At 45.5% G+C, this 15,840-nt stretch overlaps 1 protein-coding gene across 1 annotated transcript; it reads right to left on the reverse strand.

Annotated features, from left to right (window-relative positions):
• Positions 1 to 3,140: 3,140 nt before the first annotated feature.
• Positions 3,141 to 14,968, reverse strand: PHYH (phytanoyl-CoA 2-hydroxylase). The gene is made up of 9 exons (XM_003201854.5): positions 14,774 to 14,968; positions 11,832 to 11,887; positions 11,556 to 11,666; positions 11,192 to 11,357; positions 10,703 to 10,784; positions 8,840 to 9,021; positions 7,742 to 7,891; positions 6,021 to 6,152; positions 3,141 to 4,160 (listed from the first exon to the last, which is right to left on the reverse strand). Exons 1-9 carry the CDS (start codon positions 14,858 to 14,860, stop codon positions 4,107 to 4,109), a joined length of 1,020 nt encoding a protein of 339 aa, XP_003201902.1. The 5' UTR covers positions 14,861 to 14,968; the 3' UTR covers positions 3,141 to 4,106.
• Between the last annotated feature and the right edge of the window lie 872 nt (positions 14,969 to 15,840).

Below are 15,840 nucleotides of genomic sequence, written 5' to 3' on the forward strand. Positions count from 1 at the left end.
TTCACCCCGGCACAACTTGAGGCCATTTCCCCTCATCCTGTCACCAGTGAGAAGAGACCAACCTCACTCTTGCTGTAAGCACCTTTCAGGTACTGGAAGAGAGCAATAAGGTCTCCCCTCAGCCTCCTTTTCCCCAGACTGAACAGCCTTCAGTCTCTCCTTGTAGGGCACATTCTCCAATCCCTTCACAAGCCTTGTTGCTCTTCTTTGGACCTGCTCCAGTACCTCAACGTCTTTCCTGTACCTGAGGTGCCCAATACTGAACACAGTACTCGAGGTGAGGCCTCACCAATGCTGAGTACAGGGGCAGGATAACTTCCCTAGTCCTGCTCACCACTCCTTCCATTAAGATTATTAATAATCTTACATTAGCATAGTATCAACCAAAAATACATCAAGAGAGATAGTAGAGGAAAAAAAATCAAGAACTGAAGCACATCTCCTGTCATCATTATTCTTTGTAGGTCAGGTTTTCTTTGAAGTGCAGCAGCTGTTCAGCCTCAGTGCAATTATTTTGTATTAGCATAAAATGATTTTGCAATGCACTATTTGGTTAGGTTACTCACACAGGGCAGAAAGCCTGTAAGTGTGGCTGTGAGCAGTGGCACTCCCAGCTCAGAGACTGATGCTGAGACACATCCTGAAGTGTCCTCAGATGAAGCCTGAGCCTTCCATCTTGGCCTTGAGAGGCCACTTCAAAGATTTTTTCTCCTTGCACAACTTCTGCTCGCACCTCCCCACAGGCAACTGGTTTTGTAACCAGCCCTTGGTTAAGCAGAGCTTAACAGCGTTCACTGTAGAAGCCCGAAGCTGCAGGTGAAGCTCTAAGCACGCTCTTTGCTGACACAGTTATGAGGCCAAATGAGTTTCAGTCTTCTTCTGTGGCACAATCAGAGCCCAAGTCTTGGCTCTTAGCTGCTGGAGAGGAGCTCTGCAGAGAGGGACCTGGGCGTCCTGGTGGACGACAGGTTGGCCATGAGCCAGCAGTGTGCCCTCGTGGCCAAAAAGGCCAATGGCATTCTGGGGTGCATTAAGAAGAGCGTGTCCAGCAGGTCGAGGGAGGTGATCCTCCCCCTCTACTCTGCCCTGGTAAGGCCTCATCTGGAGTACTGTGTCCAGTTCTGGGCTCCCCAGTACAAAAAAGACAGGAATCTCTTGGAAGGAGTCCAGCGGAGGGCCACAAAGATGGTGAAGGGCCTGGAGCATCTCCCCTGTGAAGAAAGGCTGAGTGAAATGGGTCTGTTTAGCCTTGAGAAAAGAAGACTGAGAGGGACCTGATCCAGGTTTATAAATATCCGAGGTGTGGCGGCCATAGTGGTGAGGCCAGTCTCTTTTCAGTGGTACGTGGAGACAGGACGAGGGGAAACGGACATAAGCTGCAGCATAGGAAGTTTCGCACGAATGTGCGTAAGAACTTCTTCACGGTGAGGGTGACGGAGCACTGGAACAGGCTGCCCAGGGAGGTTGTGGAGTCTCCTTCTCTGGAGATATTCAAGTCTCGCCTGGACGCCTACCTGTGCGACCTGGTGTAGGGAACCTGCTTTGGCAGGGGGGTTGGTCTCGATGATCTCTAGAGGTCCCTTCCAACCCCTACAATTCTGTGATTCTGTGATTCTCTTGGGTCCGCAGCTGCTCTGTGGAGTTACACCAACAAACTGCACTCGCTACACGACATGCCTGCGTGGAGTCTGGACACCTCAGCAAAGGAAACAGTTCGGGTCTCAGCTTCGTTAAACTGCAAAAGCTTTTGAAGAGCTGAATCAGCTTTGAAAGCCTGTAGTATGGTTAATTAAGCTTCCTTTTTTCCTCATTTCTCTTGTACGAAGGTACAACTTTGATCTGCAGCAGTAGGCACCAAAACCAGGCTTCAAAACCTTCCCTCTGGCTCCTGTTGAAGTGCCTTCCTGTCAAAGAGCTGAGCATGCACCAGCTGTCAGGGAGGGCAGGAGGCACAATCTGATGTCTGAACTCTTAGTCTGGAAAAATACATCTGAACTTGAAAAAAGGATTTCCTCTGCATTTATTGTCTTTTTTCAGGCTACGCAGCAGCACTTATTTTCAACATGTAAAGGCTCACAACGTGTCTTAACCAGTGGGGCTTCCTGCAAGTGCAGACAACTGAATAAGGGAAAATGTGTTCATACCCAATGCCTGGCATCCTTTCCACCAGTCCTAAACCATCAGCACCTCAAAAGCTGCATCCAGAGAGCATGGAAGCTGACGTTCTCTTCACCACACCTGCAGCTGTCTGTCTCTGACCTCTGGGGCATGTGTTTTGGATATCTATCGTTGTAGAATCTCTGTTGGGTGGAAGAGCAACCAGGACTTCCAGGTCCCAGCAGCCCTCCTGCACACGTGGGCTTGGCTGAGAAGGAGCCAAGGAGCCCTGGTCAGCCTGGCTGAGCCCAGAGCCATTTCAGGGGGAAGGAATCAAAACCGTCTGCATTACCAGGGTGCTGGTGAGCCGAACTGGCACAATGTTGGGTGATGTCACCTCCAAAGTATGCTGGACCAGTTGTAGGAAGAAGCAAGCACATCTCTTCACCAGGAAGGATGACTGCAGAGGTTAAATGATCGAAGAGGTCTTCAGCATCTTCGTTCCTCTGAAAGAGGAAACTTCAGCCTAAACCCATAAATGCACAAACTTTGAAAAACAAAGTTGTTCACTCCCGTCTCTTTCTCTCCCTCTCTCAGTCCCAGTAAGAGAAACTCAGAGCCTGGAAGCTCGAAAACAGGTGGACACTTGCAGCTCTTCTCTGCAGCCATAGCTCCCTCTGCAGTCAGCTCAGCTACACGGGTAGCACCAACAGCACAGACCCTGCCTCAGGAACTGGACAGGATGTCCAAGGTGCTCACAAAGACCCCAGAGAGTACAAGCAGGGCTGAGCAGAGCCTCCAGCCACCAGAATTCTTTTGCTCACAGCAAGTAAAGACCAAGCTGAGAATGTTCAGGGTGTTTCAGAGCAGGTGCCTCTGCAGGTCTGAGATGCAGCAGCAGGGTTTGGTGCCTTGTTGGTTTCTTTACCAGATGGCAGAGCAGAGTGGAAAAGGATTGAGGACTACAGTTTTTTACTGGGGTATACAACTCCATATGCATCGACAGGATTTCTGAATGGCAATAACACAACACAACCTCTCAGTTTCATTTTGCTCGCATTTAATCATTGTTTCCAAAAACAGATTCTGAAAGCAGAAGAATCCTTCAGAAGTCAAGAAAAAAAATACTGTGAAAGGCGAGAGATCATTTCAGTGCACATCAATCCACCCTGCCACCCGCTACACTGTGAGGAAAGCCTAACCACCTCCCGGCCAGCCAATGCCAAAAGGCACGCTTACTGAACTGCCAGCCTCAGAGCAGGACCCCCTTGTTTTACACAGCCCTATAGCAGTTGTGCAAGGCCAACAGAGGATGCTCTGCAGGCCCAGAAGTTTCCAGCTCTACCAGACACACATTTACCTTGTGCCAGTGCTGCTTGGTTAGCTATCATAGCACACTAGGCTATGTTTGAGGAATGGTGCAAGCAGTAATACTCGGCTCCACCAGTCTCATTTTTCGATCCAAGCTGCTGCTTTCCCTTTACCCAGTTCCTTGCAAGTTCTTTCTGCTGGTATCAGTATGACCTCCCATGTGAGCTCATCCTGTACAGAAGGCTCACATAAAACTGACTCCTTGCACTTCCTTTGCATAGAACAGGATGTTGGGCAGTTTAAAAATTACAAACTCTTACATAAATCCTTGCATAAAAATCTTATATTAATATAGCATCAGCTCAAAGGTATGTCACAGGAGAAACCTTAAAAATGAGAGTGAAGACATCAAAATGATTAAGGTGATCTTTAAAGACCATTATTCTTTGATTGTCTGAAAGAACCACAGCAAATCTGTTTTCTAGGTTAGATTTTCCTTGACGTACATCAGCCGTTCAACCTTAGTGCAATTATTTTGTATTAGCATAAAACCACTTAGCAGTACAGCATTTGGCTAAGTTACCAATGCAGAGGTCAACAAAGTGCATGTAATTCCAACTGCTGATGTGGGGTCTGTGCTTTCCCATCACAGCAGCTCATATAGGCACATTTTTCCATCCTGGTCTTCGCAGGTTGTTCTACAGGTTAATTCTTTCCCCTTGCACAACTCGTGCTCTGAAGGTCCAAATATCCTTCAAAACAAAAATGAGACAAAGGAAAATCATAGTGAGACAATAAGCATCCTTTCAAATCCTAAAGATCAAGAACCAAAATACAGCCAAAATTAGCACAGCTTCTACCTGCAGAAAGGGGATCATTTGCAGCTCTGACACAGACTGAAAGATGCCCATACTCAATTCTGGCAGGTGGCAGAAGGAAAACATTAGCAGCACAATGAGAATGATCCTTGCTTAAATCGTCCTAACCTGCTTGAACACACAGTGCACCCCCTGTGCACTTCTGGGTGACTGAAAAAGCTCATGGACTGACATCTTAAGTACTGCTACACATGAGCACACAGTATTCCTTGTGCAACAGAAACCAGCTGGAAATACTGCATACAAATACAGTCCCTTAACCAGGAACCAAGTTCTGAGCAGACGCTGCTGAAGACTGTAAAGAAGAAAAGACTGCTGGTTACTTCACAGAGGTCACTTTCCAACTCATGAGCAGGAATGAGCCTCCCTGTGTATCCATTTGGACTTCACAGGGAACTTAACTATCTCCAGGTATCAAAAGTCAATCAGCTGGAACTGTGCAAACATAAGTCCAGGCTTGCCGAACAGAGGCTGACACCCAGCCCTACCTTGGCACACTGTGGGAAAACAAACAAAGGCAACTGTGTAAAGAAAAGCCCTCTCCTCCCCAACACCTCAGATATTGCACGGATTTAAAAAGAACACACTGCCTATCACGTGTAGGCTTTACTGCCTTGTTGCTGGATGTGTATGTGTTTGAGAGCTGCTGTGGATTAAGAAATCCCTGCAACAAAGTTTCTTCCTCTTCCAGTGGCTGAGCCTTGGAAGAATTTAGATTTGTTTTCTATTTTATGCAATGGTTTCAATTATTTAGCAAGGATCCATCACCCCCATTTGTTTATCTTTCTGAGGCAGATGTGTAACATCGCCTGCGTTCCTGCTGTAGCCTCAAATCTAAACAACTGATACAGGATTATATTTAACAACAACAACCAACTTCTGCAGCGAGATGTGGCTCCTTGTTTTTAAAAAGAAAATGCACCTGCCAGTTGGAGCTGAACCCATGAGAACTGTGGCCATACCACTGTGGCCAAGCACAGAATTTACTCCACCTTATTACTGCAAATTCAGGGCAAGAGATAAATGCATCTTCTTACTTCTATCGTGTAGTCCAAACACAACTGCAAAGAGCTCTGCTTCAGACACACTTCTCGTAACAAACCTGAAGCCAGGGGATGCAGGGAAAAGTTCTTCATAAACCTCCCTGCTTTGTGTCATTCATCATACCTGCTGGGCTTTCTGGTCAGAAAGCCCAAAGCCCCTGAACGGTGTAAGCAGCAAATGTGAGCAGCCTCAGAACTGCAGAGTGCACGGCTCCTCCTCACTTACATTAACTGCAGCTGCAGTCACCTCAAGAAGTGCTGACTGTCTGCACAAACTCAAGATGATCTGTAAGGTCCCTTCCAACCTGAGCCATTCTGATTCCGTGATAATCCAGGTTGCAGAGCAAGGGATAAAGGTACATTCACAAAATCCACTTTGATAAGCAGGGCTGCAGGAGGAACTTCTAGAGCTCAAGGGACACGAAGGAGCCGCCTAGACAGCAGGATCACTTCTTCAGCAGAGGCAGGCAGACAGCAAGAAGTCTTATCAGCAAAAGGTCAAACAAACAAACAAACAAACAAAAAAAAACCCCTGCAGTCATTTTCAGAATTCTGCATCTTTTATTCTGCCAAGCACCTCAGCTCCATCTGTGACACTGGAATAGCAAAAAGCACAGAACTGTTGTATGAGAGAAACTGAGCAAAGGGGACCAAACTGGATGGTAATGAAGCACATGTACAGAAGTCCTACCTTGAGTGCCAGAGCAGGCATGTCATATCTCCTGTGTACCATTTCTTGCAGCTCCTTCTCCAGGTCTGCCTGGGTTGTGTTCTTGACATCAATATAGTGGCCATCTGAGCTGGCAAAGTGGCAGCTTATGCTCTGTGTGGGGAAATGGGCCATCATTCATTCCCAAATTGATTGCAGAAAAAGAAAATGGTAGAAAAAGCTCCTGTGTGCCAGATGATAAGCATCCCACTCCTTCCTTACTGACCAAGTCAGCAAATTCCTTCCTCCTTTCAGATTATTCCCCTAAATGTACCCCTGGAGAAATACTCTTGCACACACCCTCTTCTTTCTCCCCTCTTCCCATCCTTCTACTTCCATACACCAGAATTAAGTAGGATGCTTCCAGACACCCTGGAAATGATAAAGCAGCACTAAGCTGTCTATCTTAGAAGTTTTTATAAGCTTTGAGTATACTGGATTTCACTTGAGTGTTGAGCAGAACAAGTCATGTTATTGCTCTTGACAACAAGTAATGCACTGCCTACTTGACCTCGAATTATCAGCAATTAAACTTAGCAATCAGAGAAGCTGGAATCAGAGCAGCTCTATGTCAGATTCTGTAATCAGTTTGTGGTTAAGCAAAGTCTAGAAGAATTCAATAAATAAAAACTGGAAAAAGAGCTATGTCAGCAGCAAGCAAAATCATGACGTTTCAAAGTGCTGGACCATAACCCTGTTCAAGGAACTCCACAAAATCATTAATTTACACCAAAAGTAGAGTAACATTTGGATTTGGCAAGATATGAGGAAGCTCCTGTGTTTCTGCAGGACACTAAACAAGGTTATGGCTCCACTACGGAGGAGAAAGCCAGCAGATGAGACTCCCAGTAGCTGATGTGCTCACTCTGCTTTTAGGACTGCAGGAACACGGCATGCCACCCCACTAAGCTGCTACTGGGGCTCAGAGAAAGGGTCAGATGGTGGCTGATGCAGGCAAAATAAAAAAAATAAAAATAAAATCAAGAATGTAACACTGCCTGTGCTGCAGTGCACGGGGGGAAATTCTGCATTACGGCTAATGAGGAACAGAGGCTACAGTTCCCTTACGTGCATGCATGAATCTGCTTCTGATACCAGATCAGAAGGGCATTTTTATCTGTCATTCTGTTAATAATGCAAAACAGATGATGTGAAATAGAATGCTTAGCATTAAAAAAAAAAGTCATAATATCATATAAATAAATAAAAATTATTTACTGGATACTGGAGGCTCCTGATATTCAGAAAAGAGGTACGCAGAGGGCAGGGGAAAGAAGTTAAGAGAAAAATTTGGAATGGCTGAAGGTGAACTATTGGGAAAGCACATAAAGCAAGCCAAGCTTCTAACAGTTTCAACTCCTTATTTCTGCTCCTGCTTTGTTTCCCTTAAACACCCCCACAACGTGCTATTCAGACATGCTTATACTTTAAAAATAAAAAAACAATAAAAAAAAGAGAGAGCGTGAGCAAAAGAATATTCAGAAGCTAATAGAAAAGCTAACACATTAAGAAGTGAATTGTGGCAGTGAGGGACATGGTAATGGGCATGGTGGTGATGGGTCAGCAGTTGGACTAGATGGTCTTAGTGAGTCTCTGATTTTAAGATTCCAATCCAAATATTCATGAGATTGCTACGGGGAGAGGTGAGGTATTATTTTGATCAGTTTAGATATAAATAAACAGAGCATGAGTTGGTTTCTTACCTTTCGGAAACCTGATGTCTTATTTATCCCGGAGCCATGAATGAGCAGGGGATGGAAGAACACTGTGTCTCCCTTCTCCATAACAAGGTGAACCTTGGGACTCTTCTCATCGTAATCAAGTATCCCATGAAACAGTTTGTTTGTTTTACCCTAGGAAAAATAAAATTGGAAAAAAAAAAAACCAACAAAACCGAGTTAAAATCACTCGGTTAAAGATGGAGCAAGTGCAGACTCTCAGTGCAAGGAAAAGTAGAGAGCTCTTGATCTGCGTTCTTCTGGGCAGTATACTCAGTATGCTCAACCAAGAGCCTGCCTTTTTGACAGCCAGTCTTCCTACTACAATCTGAGGTACAGCAGAATAATACTGCTTCTGTTTTCTGAAGCTCTGTGCTGATAACCAAGTGTTTCTCTGCTGGAGACAACAGAGAAAGCACCTTCAGAGTCCAGCTTTCTGCACCCTGTAAAACCATTATCAGTGCTGGGCCAGGTGAGGTAGTATCTGCTCTTAAGATGAAGATAACACTAGATATTTAACTCCATCCAGTTGTTTATTTTCCATTTCTCTTCTACAGGAAAGTACGCATACTCACCGAGCAGGAACGAAATCACTTCTGTGAGTCCTAAGACTTGGCAAGGATGCTGGAAAATGGTTGCATGTGTTTATGAAGTGGTGCCACAATGTGCCAGACTATTCAGAAGCCTTAGATCCTGGTCCTGAACTAGGGGTGCAATTCATTTCCAGAAAAGGATCCGCTCCAAAACCTAGGTCCACAGCTTGGGGAGTATTCTGGAGAGTAAGCCAACATTTCTCCATAATTTACCAGGCGTTTCTTGATGAAGAAACGAGGCAACCTCATTCCACAGGGCTTTAGGTGAAGTTGGGTAAAAAGCAAATCTGCCCAAGTTCAAGAGAGCCATTGCTGAGTTATATGGTGTTAAATAAACTAAGCAACTCTGCCAGAAAGCAACAATGAGCGTTTGGACAGACAAAAGCCATCACTGAAAGCCTCAGCTTTGACCTGTGCACCATCCCGCTATGTGGACCCAACCCAGGTGAAGTGTGGCCCCAACACCCCCAGTGCCTCCATGCAACTTTACCTCCCACTCTGGATAGCCGTGAGGCTTCAGAGGCAATGTGTGTGTCCCAGGCACGACAACTAGGCACCCATTGTTCTCATCAGCTCTCTGCATGGCAGTCCACGAGCACACGATGCGGTCTGCTGGCCGGAACGGGAAATAGTGCAAGTCCTGATGCATGGGGTGGAGAAAAGTCTGTTTGTCTGCAACACAAGGTCAAAATCTTCAACCTCATCAAACATGACATGGTCTCTTCCTTCCTATGAAGACACTGCACTCATATCATGTCTGAAGAAGGCACTGCTTGCAAGCCTTCACATGAAGACTTTGCTGACTTTATATGTGCTCCAGACCACCACTGATTTGGAAATGAAATGAGTTAGCTTGTGCCTTCACCCGTAGAGTCCAAGACCAAGAGCACAATTGTGCACTTATGTCAGCAACAGCATGGGAATACAGCGTGTGCCAGGAGGCTGCCTGGCCATGTGACCCTTCAGAAGTCTCCTCCTTTTGGTGGCCTCCGCCACCCACATGCCAAGCTTTTGCCTTTTGCTGGCTGCTGTCCAATTTGTGAACGTTTAACCTACACAGTATTGCATAAACCTTTCCCAGTACAAAGACTTTCATCAGCAGCGCTGGAAAGGCTATCAAGAAGTCATTTGATCTATTGCTGTGTTGTAAGCAGAATCAATCCTCCCTGAGCTGTGCCAACAGATGTTTGTCCAGTCTTCTCTCTTCTCTCCCCAGAAAGTCTACCCAGCACTCTACTAGCCTTCTTCCTAAAGATTTATTTTCCTCCCGAAGCATAAACAAAAAATCTTTACTGAAAATTTGCTTGCTTCTTCTTGAAACGTATCATCCTCTTCCAGACCAAAACCTTTTACATATTAGATGCTTTATTTTGCCATGGATTTTACACCTCGGATAGATGTAGCCAGGGTGTCTATCATCAACCTACTTGCCTCATCTGTCATGTTATTTAGATTTCAGGCAGCCTCAAAAACTCTCCAGAGGACTGCATCTAACCTAAAGTACTCTCAGAATTATAGAACAACTTCTGATTTCTTTACTGCTATTGTCTTACTTTTGTATTAAGAATGCTGGGTCTCCTGTTGAATTTCCAAGCAAAAATAACACATCTCTCTGTGGAGTTTCTAAGATGACAGCTGGTGATGACTTTCATGAGGTCAGTATTTTTAGTAATTCACCACACTGTGTGTCTGCTCAGAACCTGCATACTCGAGCACAGGAAACACAGCTCATGTCTCATCATTGCTAAACTAAAGCACCTTGTGCAGAGCATAAGCTACCTTGACAAACTGCAACACGGTTAGTCAGGTTCTCTTTCTCCCTACTCATCGCTCTCCTGTAAGTCATGATTTAAATTTCCAGCAGCAGCCAAAGCCAGGCTTCAAAATCCTTCTTTTGGCACATGTTCAAATATCTTCATATCGAACCACTGGGCACGCACCAACTGACAGTGAGGTCAGGAGCACATAAACTCTGAGCAGAGATGATCTCTGTATTTATTGCCTTTCACTGAGGTCCACAGAAGCACTTATTTTCAACACCTTTGAAAAGTCAAACTTAAAAGCATGTCATGTTTCCAACAGCGAGCCTTTGTGCAAGTGCAGCTGGCTGAATAGGGAGCTTGCTGGCCCACTTTGAAAATCAGTGGTGCAGCCAAGAAAATAACAGTCTTTAGAGAAAACAGAGAACAGCAACAACAACAAAAAACACTTAAGATTGAAATACAGTAACTGTTATCACAGTAAGTAATGATTTAAAGAAAACAGCCCCTACCAAAAGATGCCCTCAATTCTGGCCAGACAAACAATGTACACACATCTATTTCTGTACTCCTCTTTCCCAAGATCTCCTTACCAGAATCTGGAAGTTTATTTATCAGCATGGTGTGCATTGCCATTATGTTGGGCCCAGTGAAGCACTCAACGTACTTGAGGATCTACAGGGAAGACAACATCAGAAAAAAAATATCAGAAACATGAGAGATGAAATTGCTGAGGATGAGGGCACAGCAGGTGGGTCACCCACCACAGGAGCTGATGAACATTGCTTTAAGTTTCCCTCTCAGACCTCCATCCATCCTACGTTCATGCAGAATATCTTTCTTTTTAATATCTTTCCTCATAAATATGCTTATGGGAGTGACATACAGAGGCTTTAAAGGATAAATGAATATGGCTTTAGCAGAACCAAAAAAAGTTTCTTCAGGTAGGCATTAAAACCCAAATAAAAATATATAATAAATATAATAATAAAATAATTATAAAATAATAATAATAACCCCCCCCCCCCAAATATATATTTTTTCACAACCATTTTCTTTTAAGTTTTTATTTTTATTTTTACCTGTGGCAGAGTACAGTATCTGAACAACTCCTCATTCTCCTGGAAGTCCTGCACTTTATTAACGACGCTTTCAGTCTGGCCATACTGGGATCTCAGGGCCTCATTTTTCATAATCATAGCTCCAGGAACTCTCACCTCTTTCTTACAGATCCTTATGAACTCCTTCCTGAAACAGAGAGGGAATAAGAAGATGGAGCATATTTTCACTATTTTTGGCCAGATGACTCTCCTCAAACACACCAAATCCATCAATACCACGCACACATATTCAGTTAAAGCCCAAACTCATCTAGCTGCCTAGAGCTTCCCCCAGGATACTGCTCTACACAAGACCCACCAGCACCTTGGACAAAGCATCCTGTACCTGAAACGCTCAATGTCTTCATCAGAAACAAGCTTCCTAATGAGCAGATAACCATTGTCTTCATAGAACTGCCTTTGCTCTGTAGTGAGGATACCATTGTCCAGAGTAAAGCTGAAAAAGACAAGGGAGACACATCAGTGCAGAGCAGGAGCAATGGGAGCACCAGATCCCCAACCAGTGCCTGAAGGAAATCAGTGAGAAATCCTCCCCATGGCAGGTGCTGTGGTTTTTTAGTTAGTTTGGCTTTTTCTCTCTACAAAGGAGGTTATAACTTACCGAAACTTCCCTGGCTGATGAACAGCACTAACTTGTGCTGAAGTAGGAATGAATGTCTGCAATGAAAATTAAGGAACTCCAGCACAAAAGAGTAGAACATCTACACATCCTGAATCCTACAGTATGGTTCACATTAAAAGAACATGCTGTGCTGGACTTCTTGCTTTTGCTCTTGTTTATTCTGGTTCTGAGAGATCTTCCCCATCTTCTGAGCAGCATGCCTGGCAAAGAACTATAACTATAGTACAGCCTTGTCCACACATATAGGAAAGTCAGTACAATGACTGAGACTCCAAAGGAGGCCAGAGGGTTTATCTCCAAGAACATAAAGATATTTAATGAGATGCTCATTGGAGATGTTTACTTGCCTAGTCTCCTTATGCTGTGGAGAACAATCAAACCTATCCAAAGCCTGCACTGTCCCCTGAAGGTGCTTCTCCATCTCTCCCCTCCAATCACCACTGTGCCAAATTCAGAGCCAGAATTCAAACGAGATGAACCTGGGACTTCACATTCACACACAGCACTGGTGCAAACCTGCTCTGCCTCCAGTTACTGCAGAGTAGATCCCTCCAAACCTATCAGGGGAAGCACAGAGAGAGGAAAGCCTATGGGCCCTTCACCACAGTTTATTTCAACTGTTTTAAATAAGCACAACTGCATTCTCTTATGCAGAGACAGAACAATTTCACCCACAGAACAAGTAAGCATCACTCGATAATGAACACTCACAACAGCTTTGCACAACAGTATTGAAACCTGACCCAGGAGAAAGGACAAAAATATATATATAAAGTGAATCTCTGTGTCTGTGCTGGTCCAACTGGGAGACCCCTGAGTTTTGTGGTTATCTTATAGAGATTGCAGACCTTCCTGCATGGCTCACCACAGCCTTTTCCATGTGCCATAAAAGCATGTGCTCCTTTAGTAGGTTTTGTGATCAGTTCTATCTACAATCCATATGCTGAGAGTCGAATACAGTGGGAGAAGAGCATGGCACGTGCAGAGGAGTGTAGAAAAAAAAATAATGAGCCAAAGGAGGAAAACGTGCTGAAAACTGGATGGAAGAATGATGGAAGAGGACACAGGGAACCCTGCTCGAAAGGGACCCAGCAGGTCCCACTGCAAGGGGTTTTCCTTAAGGACAGCACTACTGCTGGAAGGGAGCTGTGACCTCTGACATCTCATTTTTGTGAAGACACAGAGTATTTAAACCATTCTCTTTCCATCACACACCATCCTCAGTTGGGAATCATGTGCTCTCACAATAGACACGTTAACAAACTGTGCAGACAGCATAGCACCTGGGAGCACACACAGGCAAGCAAAGCCTTTTGGAAAAGGCTGAACCACAAGCACAGTGAAGTTCAAGATCCCCAGGAGCTCTACCAGCACCATCAGTATGTGACCTGGAGAAGTCAGACACTCAAATAACACCACCTGTGTGGCTGCTTTCTTAATCTACTATTTGCCTGCATGTTTGAAGTGACCTTTAACTCTACAGCCTGTGTGCTAGTTTTTTTTTCTCTCACTGCTGTGTAGAAATGTCTGATCTTCCAATATGCAAATTCCAACATTATGAATATTCATGTCTCTATTATACCAATCTATAAGAGCAAATAGAAGGGGAAGACGTTTCTCCATTCATAAAAGGAGAGAGATTCTCTGGGAGGAAAAGTGACTGTCATGTCACATTCACCAAAGCCACACATTAAAACAAAATCAGTACACCAAGGGGACATAAATCAAACAAACCTATTTCCACTGGTTTCTGTCATTTCCTTTACCCATATATCTTTCTAATTCCAGCCCAGTTTAATCATAATTCTGACCTAATCTCTTTGTATTACAGCCTTCACAGATGGATTTACAAACAGCAGCACGTGTAACTGGCTCCAGACTTGGAGGGTCCCCTGGGTTTGCCTGAAACAACACACACCAGCCAAGCAATAATGGGGAAAAGCTCTGGGATCCCATCAGAAACTTTACTTTCCCCTTACAAACAGGGTAATTTCATTTCAGTGTAATTTCATTTTGTTCTTGCCTGCACCTTTATCAATCTGATCTAAAGGGTGACAACCCTGAGCACAACAAGGTGTTGAACAATACAGTCTTCAGGTTTCTTTCCAGCCATTCCAGTCATTACTATCCTTGTACCTTTATAGTTTTTATACATTTGGAGATTAACATCCTATTTAATCACATCCTCTTCACCAATTTACTATAATTCAAACAACTTGCCGACATTTAGATGAGAATTAGCAGCATTTAAATTTTTAAGTAATATTTTTGGCAGTGTCTTTAAAAACAGCACCAGCAGACAGCCTTCACTTAACTTCTGGAAACGTGGAACTTTCTGTCCCAGTCGCGTTTATTTCATCTACTGTAAAACGGATCACCTCCAAAGTCTGCTCACTTCTCATTCACAAGCACAGCACCAAGGAAAGCTCTATGCTTTTCTTGCTGCTGGTGTCACGGTCCAAGCCCATAACTGCCAGCAAGGTCTGAGACTTGCTGTGTGATTGCTAACCCCTGCAGAGATCGTTTCCCTCAAACTCGTTAATCTTTAAGATAAATCCTCCTGCTCGCTGCTCCCATTGATGCACACTGATATCCACACTAGCCAACCCTGCCGGGCAGGCAGCTGCACCATGAACACTGCTGCGTTTCCATCGTGTTTTATGGTCAGATCCTGAAAAATAAGCAAACAAAGCCATGTGCCAAGAGGCAGCTAAACATCAGCTGCACGGCCCTGTGCTAAAGCCCAACGAGAAAACAGCAGGCGGCAAGAGGCTTTGGGGACGGCTAGGCAGAACTGCAGGGCGCGCACCAACCCTGCCGCATCCCTTGGAGCACGCCACCAACCCCCAGCCAGGGCACGGCTCCCACCCCAGGAGTGCCAACGTCCCTCGGGCCCTTCCCACCCAACGCACAAAGGATACGAGAGCAGGGGCCGCCCGCGGGGACAGGTGCCGCAGGATGGCGTCCAGCCGAGCCGCCGGCCCCGACCGCTTCCCCAGCTGCTCCATCGCGCCCGGCAGCCGCAGCGCCCGTCCAGCAGCCTGACCCTATATATGCAGGCGGGAGGAGCGGAGCCCCATCATGCTCTGCAGCCTTCGCCTGAGCTGCACATGCGTCAGCAGCCGTGCATGCTCAGAAAGGTTACGAAAACGCTGCCGGGAGCCGAGGGTTGGCACGGTTTGCGACTGGGAGGGCGCGCTGGAGGCTGGATGGACGCGGGGAAGCTCTGAGCGTGTTTTTCCCCCCTTCTCTGTCAGCACTTACTGAACTGCAAGGATTTAATCAGCCCTGTGCGGAGAGCAGCGCTTGGGCGCAGACCGTGGCTGAAGCTGGCAGGGATATTCCCTTTTAGCTCTCATGTGTGCATGCTTACAAAGCTGTGTTCATTTCAGACTGTTGTTAGCAGCCTCTCAGCTGACTTAGCACTGTGAGTTAACTTGTATTCAAGGAGAAGAATATAAAGGGACTGAAAACAATCATACCTAAGACCTAAGCTCTAAAAGTTGTCATATTTGCATGTTCCCTGCTGCCACCACAGCGTTCAGAACCACACCACTCCTCCACACTGGACTTCAGGTCCCCCATGGCATTGTTTAGGTTACCTTGTGCCATCAGTGTGACAATCCATTTATCATAGAATGGCCTGGGTTGAAAAGGACCACAATGATCATCTTGTTTCAACCCCCTGCTATGTGCAGGGTCACCAACCAGCAGCCCAGGCTGCCCAGAGCCACATCCAGCCCGGCCTTGAATGCCTCCAGGGATGGGGCATCCACAACCTCCTTGGGCAACCTGTTCCAGTGCTTCATCACCCTCTGTGTGAAAAACTTCCTCCTAATATCTAACCTAAACCTCCCCTGGCAGTTGAAAACCATTCCCCCATTGTCCTATCACTGTCTACCCTTGTCCCATTTCCCTTTGAGGCTTGTGCTGTGAAGCACGCGCTGCTGAAAGGTGAGGTTTCTCCTGCTGGAATGTGGCATCCTTC

Source organism: Meleagris gallopavo, chromosome 1, assembly GCF_905368555.1.
Source record: "Meleagris gallopavo chromosome 1, MGAL_WU_HG_1.1, whole genome shotgun sequence".
NCBI classification, from domain to species: Eukaryota; Metazoa; Chordata; class Aves; order Galliformes; family Phasianidae; genus Meleagris; species Meleagris gallopavo.

Bases quoted from the DNA above. Each gene is read 5' to 3' on its own strand.
- PHYH (XM_003201854.5), bottom strand. From the start codon at position 14,860: ATGGAGCAGCTGGGGAAGCGGTCGGGGCCGGCGGCTCGGCTGGACGCC. The intron at 10,785-11,191 runs GTAAAAATAAAA...TCTTCCCTGTAG, and splicing joins GATACTGTACTCTGCCACAG to ATCCTCAAGTACGTTGAGTG. The intron at 6,153-7,741 runs GTAAGAAACCAA...TTCCCCACACAG, and splicing joins AGACATCAGGTTTCCGAAAG to AGCATAAGCTGCCACTTTGC.